The sequence below is a fragment of the Leptodactylus fuscus genome, chromosome 1, assembly GCF_031893055.1.
Source record: "Leptodactylus fuscus isolate aLepFus1 chromosome 1, aLepFus1.hap2, whole genome shotgun sequence".
Lineage (NCBI taxonomy): Eukaryota > Metazoa > Chordata > Amphibia > Anura > Leptodactylidae > Leptodactylus > Leptodactylus fuscus.
This window is the reverse complement of record NC_134265.1, coordinates 122,967,742-122,982,939: the sequence shown is the minus strand read 5'-3', so window position 1 is coordinate 122,982,939 and position 15,198 is coordinate 122,967,742. Positions and strand designations below refer to the sequence as shown.

The 15,198-nt window shown below is 39.4% G+C and overlaps 1 protein-coding gene across 1 annotated transcript in view; it reads right to left on the bottom strand.

The window, feature by feature from the left end:
• The window catches only part of SVOP (SV2 related protein), a 47,167-nt gene extending 33,176 nt beyond the window's left edge, over positions 1-13,991 (bottom strand). Inside the window, exon 1 of the mRNA XM_075276602.1 lies at positions 13,783-13,991. Coding sequence (XP_075132703.1) covers positions 13,783-13,817 — 35 coding nt within the window. The 5' untranslated portion in view covers positions 13,818-13,991. The remainder of the gene's footprint in view (positions 1-13,782) is intronic.
• Positions 13,992-15,198: the final 1,207 nt, after the last annotated feature.

Below are 15,198 nucleotides of genomic sequence, written 5' to 3'. Positions count from 1 at the left end.
ATGAGTGTTCCTAAGAAAAGTGGTAAGCTCCACCATGTATATACTTTATGTATCCAGTGAACAAGAGAGGTAGGGTGGTAGCCTTCCAGAAACCTGGGGTGCAGGCACTGGCAGCACTGACAAAGTGTTGAAGTGACGACTTACGGTAAGTGTGCAAAGAAAGATTAGACAGGTGTATAAGGTAGAAAGATGGTGAAAACATCTTTTCTAAAAGCTCCTAACCCCAACACAGACCCTAAAGATATGTAGCAGTGTTCCCTCCTCCACACCATGACAACAACAATGTGGGAAGGCAGTCAGAAAAATCTTGTGAAGTTTAGATGACACATGGTACCATCTAGTTAGCAGATTATAAATGTCTTCTTGGTACTTACTTGCGATTGAGGAGTTATGAGTAAATTCCAAAGTTATGGAGCACTGAGGGGCACTAGATCATTTTCTCATATATCCAGAAATGGAAGTCTGTAGCCAGTGGGGGAGGGATAAGAAGTGCAGAAGTCTGACAGGGAATGTCGAACATGGCTAATTCTGCTGTAGGACTTTTCAAATGATGTTAGAGGCTTGTCATAACCCTCTGGGGTTGACAGGACCAACAAGAAAGTTAAGTGCCCTCCAGGGTCCCAAAGAGGTCAGATTGGAAAATGTTGAGTAGCTCCCTAGGGGAGGGTCACCAGTCATCCACATGGAAAAGCACTGTCATAAACTTTCCCACCATAGGCCATGGCTTAAAGGTGCTACATGACATGACTGTCAGGAACTCAGGGTTACCCAGTAATAGGGTACATGGGAGAAGGCGTATAACATATAGAGTGCCTCAGAAATAACACCTTACAAATTAGGAGTTTCGGCCCAATGGTAGGGTGAGGCCTTAAAGCTGCAGTAGAAGATGAATCCATAGAGGGGAGTAGCAGAGAAAGTGCACTTCACCTCCATTCATTTTGTCAGGACGAAAACAGTGTCAATCTATTTGTCCATATTGAGAAAGTTAGATCTTAATACAGAAACGTAAAAAATGCGGGGTGGGGACTCATATGGAGAGGGTTTTATGATATTGACAAAATGAGACTAGATGCCGTTCACCATCTCTGCAAGTTAGTTGTAACTGTCCACATGAGCGACAGGTAGTTCCTAGAGAAGAACTCTCCCAGTTCACAGGAGATCCAAACCCCTAGATACTTAAAGAGTGCACTTGTTACAGGTAAAACATTTAGTTTAAAAACTTCATGGGTAAAATTCACAACTGCATCAAAACTTCAGACAGCTTTTAAGATTTGGTTTTTAATGTGGCTTAAATTACACCTCAACCTTAAAGAGGTTGGCCAGGCTAAAATATTTTTTTTAAATTAGTCCAGGGAAGGTGATTTATTTTTTTATTTTATTTTTTTAAACATACTCACCTGTCCCTAGTGGTCCGGTGCCCTCCGCACGAGGTCCAGTCCTTCTGCTCAGCTGTCTTCTTGCAGTGAAATTCCTCAGCAGCTTTGACTTCCTGGGTCCCTTCTGCTGAGGACGCTCATTGGCCTCACTAGTCACGTGCAGTGGGGCTTCTACCGAAAGACAACAACAGAGTTGCAGAACTGGACTGCGCTGGGAGATACTAGAGTGGGAATAGGTGAGTATGGGTTGTTTTTTTTGTTTTTCCACCTCTCCCGGCCTCATCAAAAAATAAAATTTTAACCCAGAAAAAATCTCTTTAATGTCTGAAGTATGGCATATACAGGCTTTCAGTATGTAATCGGAATATTCCTATGCCTTAGCAGAAAACAGACATCTTGATAATGGTGAGGAACTAAAACACACAGACATTGCACCATCTAGCCATAACTCCACTAATTGCTGTAAAAAGTTGAATTTCTTACCGCATAGCTTATTCTGGTATTTTACACTACAAAAATCAATTTTCTAACATGGGACAGGGCTTAGCCTCCTCTATCTAACAGATTAAATATCATTCAGGTCAGAAAAATTGATCCAGGGTTTTGTACTCTTTTGCTGCCTTTGGAATTTTTCCCCTGACATGGGACAATTGGCATCAGCCTCATTGAGTTTTTTGCTTTTCTCTGGATGAACACTGTAAATTTATAGGTTGGACTTGATGGACCTGTCTTCATCCAACCTCACCTACTATGGTGCTATGTAAAGTTTAGCTCAGATCTAAATTTGAGTTTCTGTTTCATGGCGGTCCAGTGATACACCAAATTTATTGACAGCCATGTGCTTCTTAATAAATTGGGTATATCTTCACTGTTTCCCCCTAAATTCACACCACATATTACTAAATAGTGCAACAAACAAGGAAAAAGCCAGACTTTTGGCACATTTCTTTGGGACACAGTTTTGCATCTTAATCTTCACCCTTTTCAGACGAGGTTGTCTTCGTCTGCTAAACCCCACACTTTAATAAAAAACAAAAGAGACACCGAGCACACTATATAGTGTAGAATGTCTGATAAATTTTGGTGGAAATAACCAGAAGATTTAAAAGGACCAAATGGCCTCTCACCTGATGAGGTTGTGACAATCGCTCACAACTACGTTTGGGGTTTACCGCCAGGTGGAGGAGGCAGCACGTCTGATGGACACCGGCCAAGGCCAGGGAAGATAGAGTTTTCAATGAAATGGAAAGACGGCGCTCTCAGGTCACAACAGGATTTTATTCAAAAAGACAATGATGCACAACGCTAAAAAATCGCCGCGTTTCAAAACGCTGAAAATATATAAGTCCCAGTCTGTAGCATGTGTGTATGTGTGTGTATGTATGTGTATGTATGTGTGTATGTATGTATGTATGTATGTATGTGTGTATGTATATATATATATATATATATATATATGTGTGTGTGTGTATGTATATATGTGTATATATGTGTTTATATGTATGTATATATATTTTTTCTTACTATATCTGTTGTTTTTTGGAACAATTGTTTTCATTATGAGTTGCTCCAATTCATTTGTAATATTAGGGAGAAATCCGAAAAAACATCAATACCTTTTATTTACCATATGAGCGCTCAGTCATGTGTCCCGCGATGTTAAATACACCACGCATGCGCGAATTATGTATGAGCACTCAGTCACGTGCTCCGTAATGGTAATCATACCATGAATATGCATATCACGTATGAGCACTTAGCTATGCGCTTAATAATGCTAACTATACCACGCACGCGTGAGTCACATATGCGCTACAACTTAGAGCACATTGTTGTGTAGCTTTAATATTTTGCGCGGACATATATGTTCTCCAACCTGAATCGCACCATCTGGCAACACTCCAAGGAATGTAGGGAGCCAAACGAGCTCCACTATATTTAAACCTAGGAGCACACGGCATACAATTTGTATACATCTTCCAGACTGACCGAGCTTTGTGTGAAGGTAAGACTCTCTATGCTCCCCCTTTTTTTGCTGTAGTTGTAAACTAGGGATTATTGGTAGCCACATTGATATAAATAACAACACAATGATGCATGCTAACGATCAGTGTTTGATATGCAATGGCTTTCTATCATGAGATTGAGATGATTTGGCACATTTACTTGTTATTATGTATATATAGATTTTTTTATATTTTAAATGATAAGGTTGGTATATGAGATTTGTTTTACTATTGTTTTATAAATCATGTATTATTATTTTTTGAATTCATTGTATATTTTAACTTAGGCCTAAGTGCTTCTCTGGCCAAAAAAACGTTGAAGTGAATACTTGTTTTATCTATTTTCTAATTAGTTACGCACTTGAGAAAGGGCAGGTGTGCCCGAAACGCGGCGATTTTTTAGCGTTGTGCATCATTGTCTTTTTGAATAAAATCCTGTTGTGACCTGAGAGCGCCGTCTTTCCATTTCATTGAAAACCCCACACTTTGTCAGAAAGGTGCAAAAAGAGGCTACAACACTTAATAAATATGGCGCAAAGCATGTATGCCAGTTTTTGGTACATTCTGGCACATTTTCATGAGTAATTCTATAGTAATTGCTATAGATTTTAGAAAATTTATTATTCAAGTTATATGAAAAAAGAAAACTACTCAAAGGGAACCTATCAGGTGAAAATTTACCTTTTCTAGGGACAGGGGTAGGAAGCAGCTTTGTCTAGTCATGTAGCCATTATACTAGATCACTCCCCTCATTGTCCGTGGTGAGCCTGATATCCTACCCATAACTACTGTCCTCACTGGGTGTGTCTTAGATCCATGAATACCAAGCTATTGTTCTAAAATCCTTGCAGTGCTGGAGCCCGGGATTCAAATCCTGCCTAGGGCAATATCTGCAAGGAGTTTGTATGTTCTCCCTGTGTTTGCGTGGGTTTCCTTCCACACTCCAAAGACATACTGATAGGGAAAAGAAAAAAAAGCTTAGCCAGGGACGCCATAGGAAAGATCATTACTTGATATTACCCATGCTGGGGCCAATTTAGTATAGAAAGACTATATTTAAAGCCTTAAATCCTGAACATCTGGTTCTATTCAGATGAAGTGTACCATGAAAAATGTTTTTACAAATATCACAAAAGTATATATTTATTTCACACACAATATTCCGATACATTTCACAATACAATATACAGGAGCATAAAATGGAGATGATTTATAAAAACTAGTGCAAATAAAAAGTGGAGACCCGAGTGGTTGCCCAAGTAAATTTCCATCTTCTCTCTCTACAGCCCTTTTGGGAAATGAACCTTTTCAGCTGCTACTGACAACTGCACCACTTTCAATTAAACGGCCCTTGTTGTCATAAATCTGTCTCATGCCTTATATAATCTCTATTGTACACAGAGAACAAACTGAATTCCAAAGGGTTTAGTATTTATACCTGGTATAATGAATGAAGATAGGGTTAATTATAAAATTAAAAGCAATTCCAATACATTTTAATAAATGTTGAAATGCTGCAAATACCAAACCAACCCTTATGCGCTCACTATAATAATCATCTGCTTGTGAAATGATGAAGGCCGTGACCCAATATATTCAGGGCATTCTTTACAAGTATTACAGAAATATGCTACTGCTGGTATAATGGGAACTAATTCAGCAAGAAAACATTATACCTCCTCTCTTTTATCTTTAGAAATGTAAAATCTACAGTAAGCAAAAGCCTCAAACACAATGGAAACATTCACAGGCATTTGTAGAAAATGGCTTAACTATTGGGGAGACATAGCTGGTGGCTGTACTAAAAGGGTCTGGTTGTCTGATCTGAGTTTTGGTGCCTAATGACAAGTTCCACTGCTACATAAATATCACAGATTTGCACTAGGGCCCAATGCTATTTCCATATGTTAGACAGCTATCAGGTTAGAACTTGGCCAGACCAAGAGCACATTGCAGATGCAAGATATAATATACAATTTCAAATTTCAATGAGCATTTACTTTGCACTATTTCTTATAAACTACTGTTGGTAAAATTACATTTATACAAAAAATTAGCACAATAAATATACATAGTATATTGCTAGTTTAAAGTAAAGCTAGAGGGGTTTTTCATGTTAGACTGGCGTATCCACAGAAAATGCCTTAAATTTGTGATTTGTGAGCTCTCAACTCTGCAAATCTTGCCTAACATGAGAATAGTTGTGACAGCATCCTGGCACAGATAGAATTAGGTTGTGCCATGTGAAATGAGAATTATAGAAATAGCATAGCATGCTCTGAATATGCCACAGATATATTTGATGGGAACACCCCAGTGGAAACAGGTCTTGATCAGGAGTCATAATCACAAATTCTGGAGATTTATGTACCTTAGACAATGGATGTCCCATGAACCATTTCAGGGCCTACTTTTAGTCTTGAGGACTACACAAATGTTTGACTTTTTTGCATTCTGAAATTTTGAACTTTTTTCTTTTTAGGGTACAGATTACACTTTCTATATAAACTGCGTAGGCAGTAAATCATTGATATATTACGGATATAATAGCTACTTAGTGTTAAACAAAGGAGAAAGTTGCGTTGGTCATACACATAAGGCTAGGTTCACAACCATACTGGGCTCTCATTCCAGAAATGATTTTGAAACACACTAAAAATTAACTTTGAATAAAATTCTTTAAAAGTCGATAATAAATATTTAAAAAAGTTTTCAGGAATTCTCAGAGTTTACCAGCCTCTTCTCATAAGACTACCTGGCCCCCCTCCCACTGCAATGGTGAGCCCCCTCCCCACCTCCCCCCACACTCACCCCCCTTCTCTTGTCTCCTCCTTTTTTGTCACCCCTGGTGTCTTTTTATTTTTTCCTTTTTCTTTTCTTTTTCATACCTGTTTTCCCCTTGACATGCCCGTTTTCAGGTTAGATCGTTTACTTATACACTAGCTAATGGTATTGTTTAAAGGGACTCTATCAGCAAAATTTTGCTGTATGAGCCCCACATATGCCTGGATAGCCTTTAAAAAGGCTATTCAGGCACCGCTAATCTTATTTTAACACCCCCCCCCCCCCCGTTTTAAAATAATACCCTAAAAACAAATATGAAAATGATACTTACCGTGCACAGTGGGCGGTCCTGCACTGTCCAACGTCATCTTGCTGTCACGCCTTCCTCTTTTTTCTTCTTCCAGTGGCGCCCTCCTGTCCTGGCTCTTCCCCGCCTAGATCTTCTGTTCTTCCGGAATGAAGAGGTTCACAGTACGCTCGCGTAGTTCTAAAGGGAACTTAGAACTACTACACAAATGGCCCCGGAGCGTGTGCAGGAGCGCTACTGCACACGATTTGAACCAAACACGCCAGAAGAACGGGGGGGGGGGGAGATTAAAATAAGATTAGCGGTGCCTGTATAGCCTTTTTAAAGGCTATTCAGGCATATGTGGGGCTCATACAGCATAATTTTGCTGATAGAGCCCCTTTAAGCTCTTTCTTGTGTTTTACATTTTGTATCTGTTCTGTTCCATATAAAACTTCAATTAACCTAGCTAGGAAAGATGAGGACCGAAAAAAAGCATATCACTTTGCTGGTATCGATCCTTGATCTAGAGCAAAACAGATGTCCAGGTATATGTTCACAATTGACCTGCTACTTAATAATAAACAGTGATCAATCTATTCTATGTCCCAAACAATAACGTGCAGAGTCTCACCATACGGTTTAACCAACTCACACTTGGCAGTTTGTTCCCACCACTCACATACATATAGCGCAAACAAAAACTGGCTTACGGGTCAGTAAAAGACCGAATCCGAGAAGTGCTAACTAGCTTGCTAACTAGAGAGCTTACATTACACTCTCCCAAATAATCTAGCTAGAAAACATGCACAAGCTGTCACAAACACATATGTATTTGCAGCTGACACGTTTTATGCAAAGAGAATAGTCTCTGCACATCAGAGGCCTGAATAAGAGGACAAATAGATGAATGAACATACAAATACTGACTGACAGCCATTCTTCCTAATTCCTGATTTTTTTCAGCCTGCATAAAACTCTGTGTGGACATAACCTTAACCTTTTTTTTTTTTTTTTTTACTACACTCTATGTCCAAATTGCTCATAATGCCTGCTAACACCCACAAATTTACTAGGCCTATCTACTTCCTGAATGCAAAGTTAAGCAACTTTCTGAATAGCTTCCTTTACAAATTTCCTACTATTGGGATGACAGATATCCTCATCTTTATTTACTCTCTCACTTCTGTCTCTTAGTGTAAAAGATACTAGCAGGATTGAGATGGAGTCTATATGTGGAATAGTAAATGAGAGGTAGGCTGTTTCAAGTCTGGAGAGAGAACTGTGAGAACCCACAGCACATTCTTAAAGGGGGAGAGGAATGTTCAAACACAGGCATCATCATTGTAGGTAGAAAGTAGAATTTTCAGGAAGATAAAACACACAAACACACACATACAGGTAGTATCAGTGTGGAAAGAGATGAGAACCCAGGAAAGAGTCTGAAGACGGGAAGTGATCATACATACAGAGGCAGTGTAGAAAAAGAGAGCAGAATCTAAGGAAGAGGGGGAGAGATGACACACACAGCCACAGTATATTGTCTGTATTAAAAAGCAGTATAGGAAAGAAGTATGCTAGTGCTCCAGCCTAGTGAAGGCAGCGGCATCCTGGATTGATAGAACACATATACAGCATTTAGTACTGGAATATACAGGCAATACGTGAGAAAAATCTGAAACTAGGAGCAAGTTCTTGTAATGGAATTGGAAACAAACTTTACTATCAGAAGGAAAGTAGCTACCTATAATCTAATATTAATAATATTTTGGTTTGCAGTGTTTAAGCCACCCCTGATGTTTTCCCCTGAGGCCGATAAAACACAAATTTGAGTTTATCCAAGTCGGGACTGAGGTTGCAAAACCAAAACTTTGTACGAAAAAATAAGTGTGCCTGCAGTGAGAGAAGCAAACCAATAACCCTGTCTCAGGCCAAAGGAGTTACAAAGAAGCTGAGGTCAAACCAGGAGAGTATGGATTAGCCAAAATGAAAACAAAGATATGTCAGAGTCCAAGTCAAAGTCAAACCCAGGTCACAGCCACCTGTCAGTAACCAGGAGAATAGCAAAGTCAGGGAGAACCCTGGGTCTGTGCCATAAAGTTCTGACAAGCTGAACAGACCCAGGCAGATTTTGACTGGTGGTAATGGTGGTCATGCTGTAAGCTGCAGAAACAGGATCTTGGGCACTGGGATTCCTGATAGCTGTAAACTGTGTATCAGGGGTCTTAAAATAAAACAAAGTACTGGAGATTTTATACTTAAATATTTTAAACTCTAGGTAAACAGTAACATATTAAAAAATCATCTTAACCTTGTCAAAGGTTTCCTTCCTTAAAGGGGTTGTCCAGTTGGGAATAAATAGTAAAAAAGCTTAGAATTTTGCAAAATAAGAATTGTACTTCTGCTCATCTCATGGATCACCCAACATTCTCCTGGTCCAGCGATGTCTTGTTGATGCGAGACATGTGAACACTGCAGCCAATGATTGGTCGCATTGGAACTGGGCAGTGTCAGTACTGGGGTGGTGGGGAATCCAAGAAATGATTCTAAGCGGTCTATAAGTAATTTGACCGACTAGCAACCCCTTTATGGTTAATTATGTTTTATTAAGGAATTCAAATAATGAAAAAGGTATAAAACGATCTAGTAGAACAGATGGACAACATATAACACAACAGCAATGGAGTAGGTGAAAGGATGGGGACGTTAACTTAATAAAGCCAAGACACAGCTACTGGACTTGCTAGTTATACAGTAAACAGCAATAATAACAGAACAGTTACTACCATAATATAATGCCTCAGTAGTGGCCCCACACAATATAATGCCCCCTCAGTGGCCCATCACTTTAATCTGTCCCCACTGCCGTGGACTCTCAAACATTACATTGTAATGTCCCCCTCGGTTGTCCCCACATTTTCATGTGCCCCTCCAGGTTTCTCTAACAGTTTCAATCAAGGAAAGAAAGAATGCATAAAGAGTATTGATGAAAAGCTTTACAAAGGAGATAGGAAAAGAATAAGAGGGAAAAAAAATAAAGAAAGGGAAGAATATTGAGAGGAGGTGGTGAACCTCCAAGGTGACCCCTGACACTTCTTCCATGTTCCACTGTCCTATGCAATCAAAAGAGACTGGAAGGCAGGGGTGCATTGGCACTTCTCTGAAAATAATAATTAGTCAATATTGTACATACATTGCTCTGGATCATGAATACAATATATAAAATTCTGTAGGTGTTTAATATGTTTATATTCCTTAAGTGTTTATATGTATTCCTTGTATCCTACATCAACAGTTTATGACAATAATGCTTGGCTATGCCAAGCTGCTCAGATTGGACCAATTAGCTGAAAACATTGGAGGGGGAAGTAATTTATAGAAAGAGCTTGCGTCTTGCCAAAACAAAATTAATGTAGACGCTTCTGGAAGATTGCAAGATAAAGAAGATTGTTAATATAAAAGAATTTCTGGACTTGTTATCTATTACTGAACAATAAGGTATGAGGGGGTGAACTACTGAACAATATGGTGTGAGATGGTGAACATGTTCTTTACATTACATACAATACTTCCTCTTCAGTTATATTTGTGTATGGAGTTCTAAATTCTTTCATTGTGATAAGTATACTGTTCTTATTTTGTTTATAGGTATAGGTTTATAGGTAGGCGTCCCAGGCATAGGTAGAAGCAGCTCAGTAGCTCAGTAGCTCTCCTCTTTACTATATATACAGCTACTGAGCTGCTTCTACCTATGCCTGGGACGCCTCCTATATGCCTTGTATTCACACTATAGATCAGTTCAGATGAAGGTCTACACGACCGAAACGTCAACTATTGTGATCTATCAGTCTTTTTCATATTACTGCGATCCCTATGTCCAAAGGCACAACAAATGATGTACACGGTGTTGTAAATAAATTTATTTCCCTTTTTGGCAACAAAACCTGTGTGTGCGACAACATTTTTTGATTAATCTGATTGTGGGGTCAAAGGACCCTTTGACGTCTGCACCACACTTTCTAAATTTGTGAGTGTGCGGCACCATTGCCCTTTTTTTCATGTTATAAATGTCTGACTGGTGGAGATCCCACCATTGAAACTGAAAGGGGGGCCTGGGGCACTCCATTTCTCCTAGCTGCATGACCAAGGAGAAGAAGTTCAAGCAGCAATCAATCATGTACGATGGCACTTCAATAACTAAGCTATGTATATCACTAAGTGCATAAAGTACACCATATGGACACAAGTACTGGGATCACCTACTGTACATATTACATTTACAGGAGCTTTTATGACATCCCACTCTAAATATATAGGCATTAATTTGGAGTTGGCCCTTCCTTTGCACCTACAATAGCTTCCACTCAACTGGGAAGGCTTTCTACAAGATTTTGGAGTGTGTCTTGGAATTTTGGCACATTCATGAAGAAGAGTATTTGTAAGGTCTGACATTGGTGTTGGATGAGAGGGCTAATCTCCATTCTAGTTCATACCAAAAGTGTTTGATGGGTTGAAATTAAGGGCTTTGTGCGGGAAAGTCAAGTTCTTCCACATTAAACTCACTTAACCTTGCCTTTATGGACCTTGCTATGTGCTCTGAGGCATAATCATGTTGGGATATAAAAGTACCGTTTACCCCTTCTAGCCCAATCATTTTTAAATTTGCATTTTTGACTCCCCACCTTCCAAACTCCATAACTTTGTTTTTTGTTTTTGTTTGCTCACAACGCCATATGAGGGTTTAATGTTGCAGGACAAATTGTACTTTGTAACGGTACCATTTAATATTCCATACCAAGTATTGGGAAGCTGGAGAAAAGTCAGAATGGGTAGGAATTGTAGAAAAACTGCATTTGTGTGACTTTCTTGGGGCTTTGTTTTTACAGCATTCACTGTGCAGCCAAAATGACTTGTTATCTGTATTTTATGAGTTCATATGATTCTGTGAATACCAAATTCATATAGTTTTACATTTTAACACCTCTAAGAAAATCCAAAATTTTGCAAAAGTTGTCTGTAACTTTTTTACATCTCTGTATATGGGGATGTACAAGGCATCTTTTTGCAGGGCCAGAAGCCCAGTTTAGCAATACCATTTTGGGGAAAACCTGATGATTTAATCACTTTTTACTCAAATTTTTATGGAAAGCAAAATGGCAAAAAAAACCCCCGGCAATCTGGCACTTTTGAATTTCTTTTTTCTGCTACGGTACTCACTGTATGGGAAAAATATTATTCTATGTTTGTAAACCAGACATATATTAGACAGACATATAATATTTTTTAAAACTTTTTTTTAAAATAATAATAATTTTATTATCCCCCAATAGGGGACTTGAACCTGCAATTTTCCGATTGCAGGTCCCATAGACAGCAACACAACTGTATTGCCGTCTATGGTAAATTCACTACATAGCTATTGAGGCTGGTCATAGACTACAATACAATAATAAGCCTGGGAGCTTTTAGTAGGCTACCGGCTGTCAAGGGAACAGGTTGGCTTCCGCAATCTCACTGTATGAGAGCTGTTCTGCAATGACAAAGGCATGGGCTGGTGGGGACCAACCCCGGGGCAATTTTTTTACCTGTAGGGTGGGGGTGCTGACTTGCAATGCCCATGATCTGAGTGAACTCTGATCACAGGCATTAGCGCCAGGTCTCCGCTGTAGAATATAGTGAAGACCTGGTTGTGGCCACCATCTTTTACGACCCGACATCTGCTGTAATAGTACAGCAGATGTCAGGGAGGAGTTAAGATTTTCCTTTATAGGGTCTAGACAAACACCTGAAAAACACTCCCACTACAATAGCGCGCTAATTGTGAGTTGGCACAATAAAGGCAGGTAATGCTCTTCTCACATTCACCAAACCACAGAACACAGAGTGCAATGGTGACATGTTTTACACCACTCTGTCTCATGTAAGACATTGTGCTTGGTGAGTTAAGGCTTGTATAATCATGTAATATTTCTATAACACCACTCACAGTTCATGGCAGGATATCTAGGAGGGAAGAAATTTCACAAACCGACTTGTTGCAATGGTAACATCCTATTACAGTACCACATTGTGATTCAGTGAGCTCTTAAGAATGAGCCAATCCTTCAAAAATGTTTGTAAAAGCAGACAGGATGGTGAGGTGCTGAAACACCTGAATTCAAGAATTAAGAGGTATGTTCCAATACTCATATATAGTTCACATATATATACATGTATATTTTATATACTTGAGTATCTATTATACTGGATGCTCAACATTGAATTCAGCAGTGAAAATAATAAACTATTCCCTTTTAAAATGACAGCATGCCAGTCTCCAGTATTTCTGTATAATTAATGCCCCAAATTCTTCAACTTTTCTTAACAATAACATACTGTATTCTAGGCAATAATATGAGTGCATATTATGTTCAAATGTAGCCTAAATGTAGGTTTCAAGGATAGCATCTGCTGTGTTTTTGTATTTACAAATGGACATATGACAGTATATAGCGACATGGTGCATGCATATACACTAATGTAATGTAAGCAACACAACTATATACACTGACTATCCTCGGATATTTACAGATAGTTGTCCCCTCCTGCATTCACTGTCCAAGACATTTCCAGCTAAAAGCACATAATATAATCTGAAATAGGCATAGGAATAACTTCCACCAAAAACATAGATGCACACATAGTAATACAATGTATATTATATTACAGCTCTAAACTAGTCTGATTCCAATGAACATAATCATATTACATACTATTTACATACTGTTTTTCCAACCACAGTAAGGGATATTTCACTTGACATAATAAATACATTAGAATGTATTTCTGGACATTTCTTCCCTCTGATTCCAACATGACAATGATGCAACGAGGAGTATAATAATATAATATTTTATATATATATAGGTATAGTATAGGTAGAGTATCATTATTATTGATTTTCCTTTTCTAGTTAACTATAATGCTTAATATTTATTTCCTGCCATTTTTTCGAAGGTTTCTCCAATACAAAGATTTACTGCATGTATTGATGTACTATATGGCCACTGCTTGCTGTGAGAACCTCGCAGGGGTAAATGGTTAACTGATCTGATGCCCTGCATTACTAATTATAATGAAGACAATGGAGATTCTTAGACTATTCCTGTAGATTACTAAATGCAGCCCTGCTCATCTTCTACTCATTAACCCTTAGTGTCTTAAGCTCTTTGACGCTTAATCTGCAGTGAATTCTAATAAGAGGCAGCACATAAGGGGCCTGATCCTGCCTTGTACATGTACCGATTCCACAATAGATAATGAAGAGAAGGAGGATCAGAGAGCTACTCACGGAAGATGTCTTAGCTGGAACAGGTCATCCTCCATGTCTGTGCTGTGTGTGGTACGGATGCCCCGACTGCTCTCATGGCCTGTCACATTGTGCTGGATTCAGGAGATCTGCCTGCTGGACAGCTCCTGTGTGTTGTGAGCACAAACAGATGTGTCACACTTCAGGAATGGTTCCTTGCCAGGAATGCTAGCCACACAGGCCCTTCCTATCCTCTGACATGTAACATAGCCCCCCATTGGTTCTTCCTCTCTTATCCACATTGCTTACTGCATAGCTTCCTCCTATTGGCTTACCATAGAACCCTGGCTGGTAATAATAGCTGATTGATAAAACTCACTAAGTCTGCTACTTGGTATATACAGATGTAGCATTCCCATCTATGTTTAGTGTTATTGAAACAGAATTGTTATACCATTGTGACTTGTTTACTTCCTTCACACTGTTCACATATTACATAAGAAATCATAGAACAGTTTACATTGCCCTGAAAAATGTGAATTGTATACATTTTCATATTAGATATTGTTTCTATTAGAGATGAGCGAGTAGTATTCGATCGAGTAGGTATTCGATCGAATACTATGGTATTCAAAATATTCGTACTCGATCAAATACTACTAGCTATTCGCAATAAATATTCGATTCAGAGCCAGCGATGATTGGCCGAATGCTATACAGTGTATAGCATTTGGCAAATAAACGCTGGTTCTTCAGCAGGCTCGTCTTTGCTAGTCAGGAGAGCTGGCAGCTTGCTGTTACGAGGGAGCTTACTTTTTCTCATAGGACCAGCGTTGATTGGCCAGTGTACAGCATTCGGCCAATCAATGCTGGTTCTGCCGGAGGCTCGTCTGTGAGGAGGCGGAGTCTAAGATCGGACCACAGCAGTCTCCATTGTGGTCCGATTTTAGACTCCGCCTACTCACAGACGAGCCTCAGACGCAGAACCAGCGTTGATTGGCCGAATGCTGTACACTGGCCAATCAACACTGGTCAGTTTCATTCCTATGAGAAAAAGTAAGCTCCCTCGTAACAGCAAGCAGCCAGCATTCCTGACTAGCAAGGACGAGCCTGCTGCAGAACCAGCATTGATTTGCCGCAAGCTCGTCTTTGCTAGTCGGGAGAGCTGGCAGCTTGCGGTTACAAGGGAGCTTACTTTTTATCAGCACAACTGCAAGCGCTGTGCAGTTAAAGCGCACGGTCCCCATAGACTATAATGGAGTCTGTGCGCTTTAACTGCACAGTGCTCCTCCTAAACACTCTCCTCCTGCTATTTGTCGACTTGGTGACTCTCCTTTAGTCAAATAGTGGTGCCCCTGAAAGGAGCATTTTTTTCCCATAGACTATAATGGGATTCGATATTCGTTCGAATAGTCGAATATTGAGGGACTATTCGAAACGAATATCGAATCTCGAATA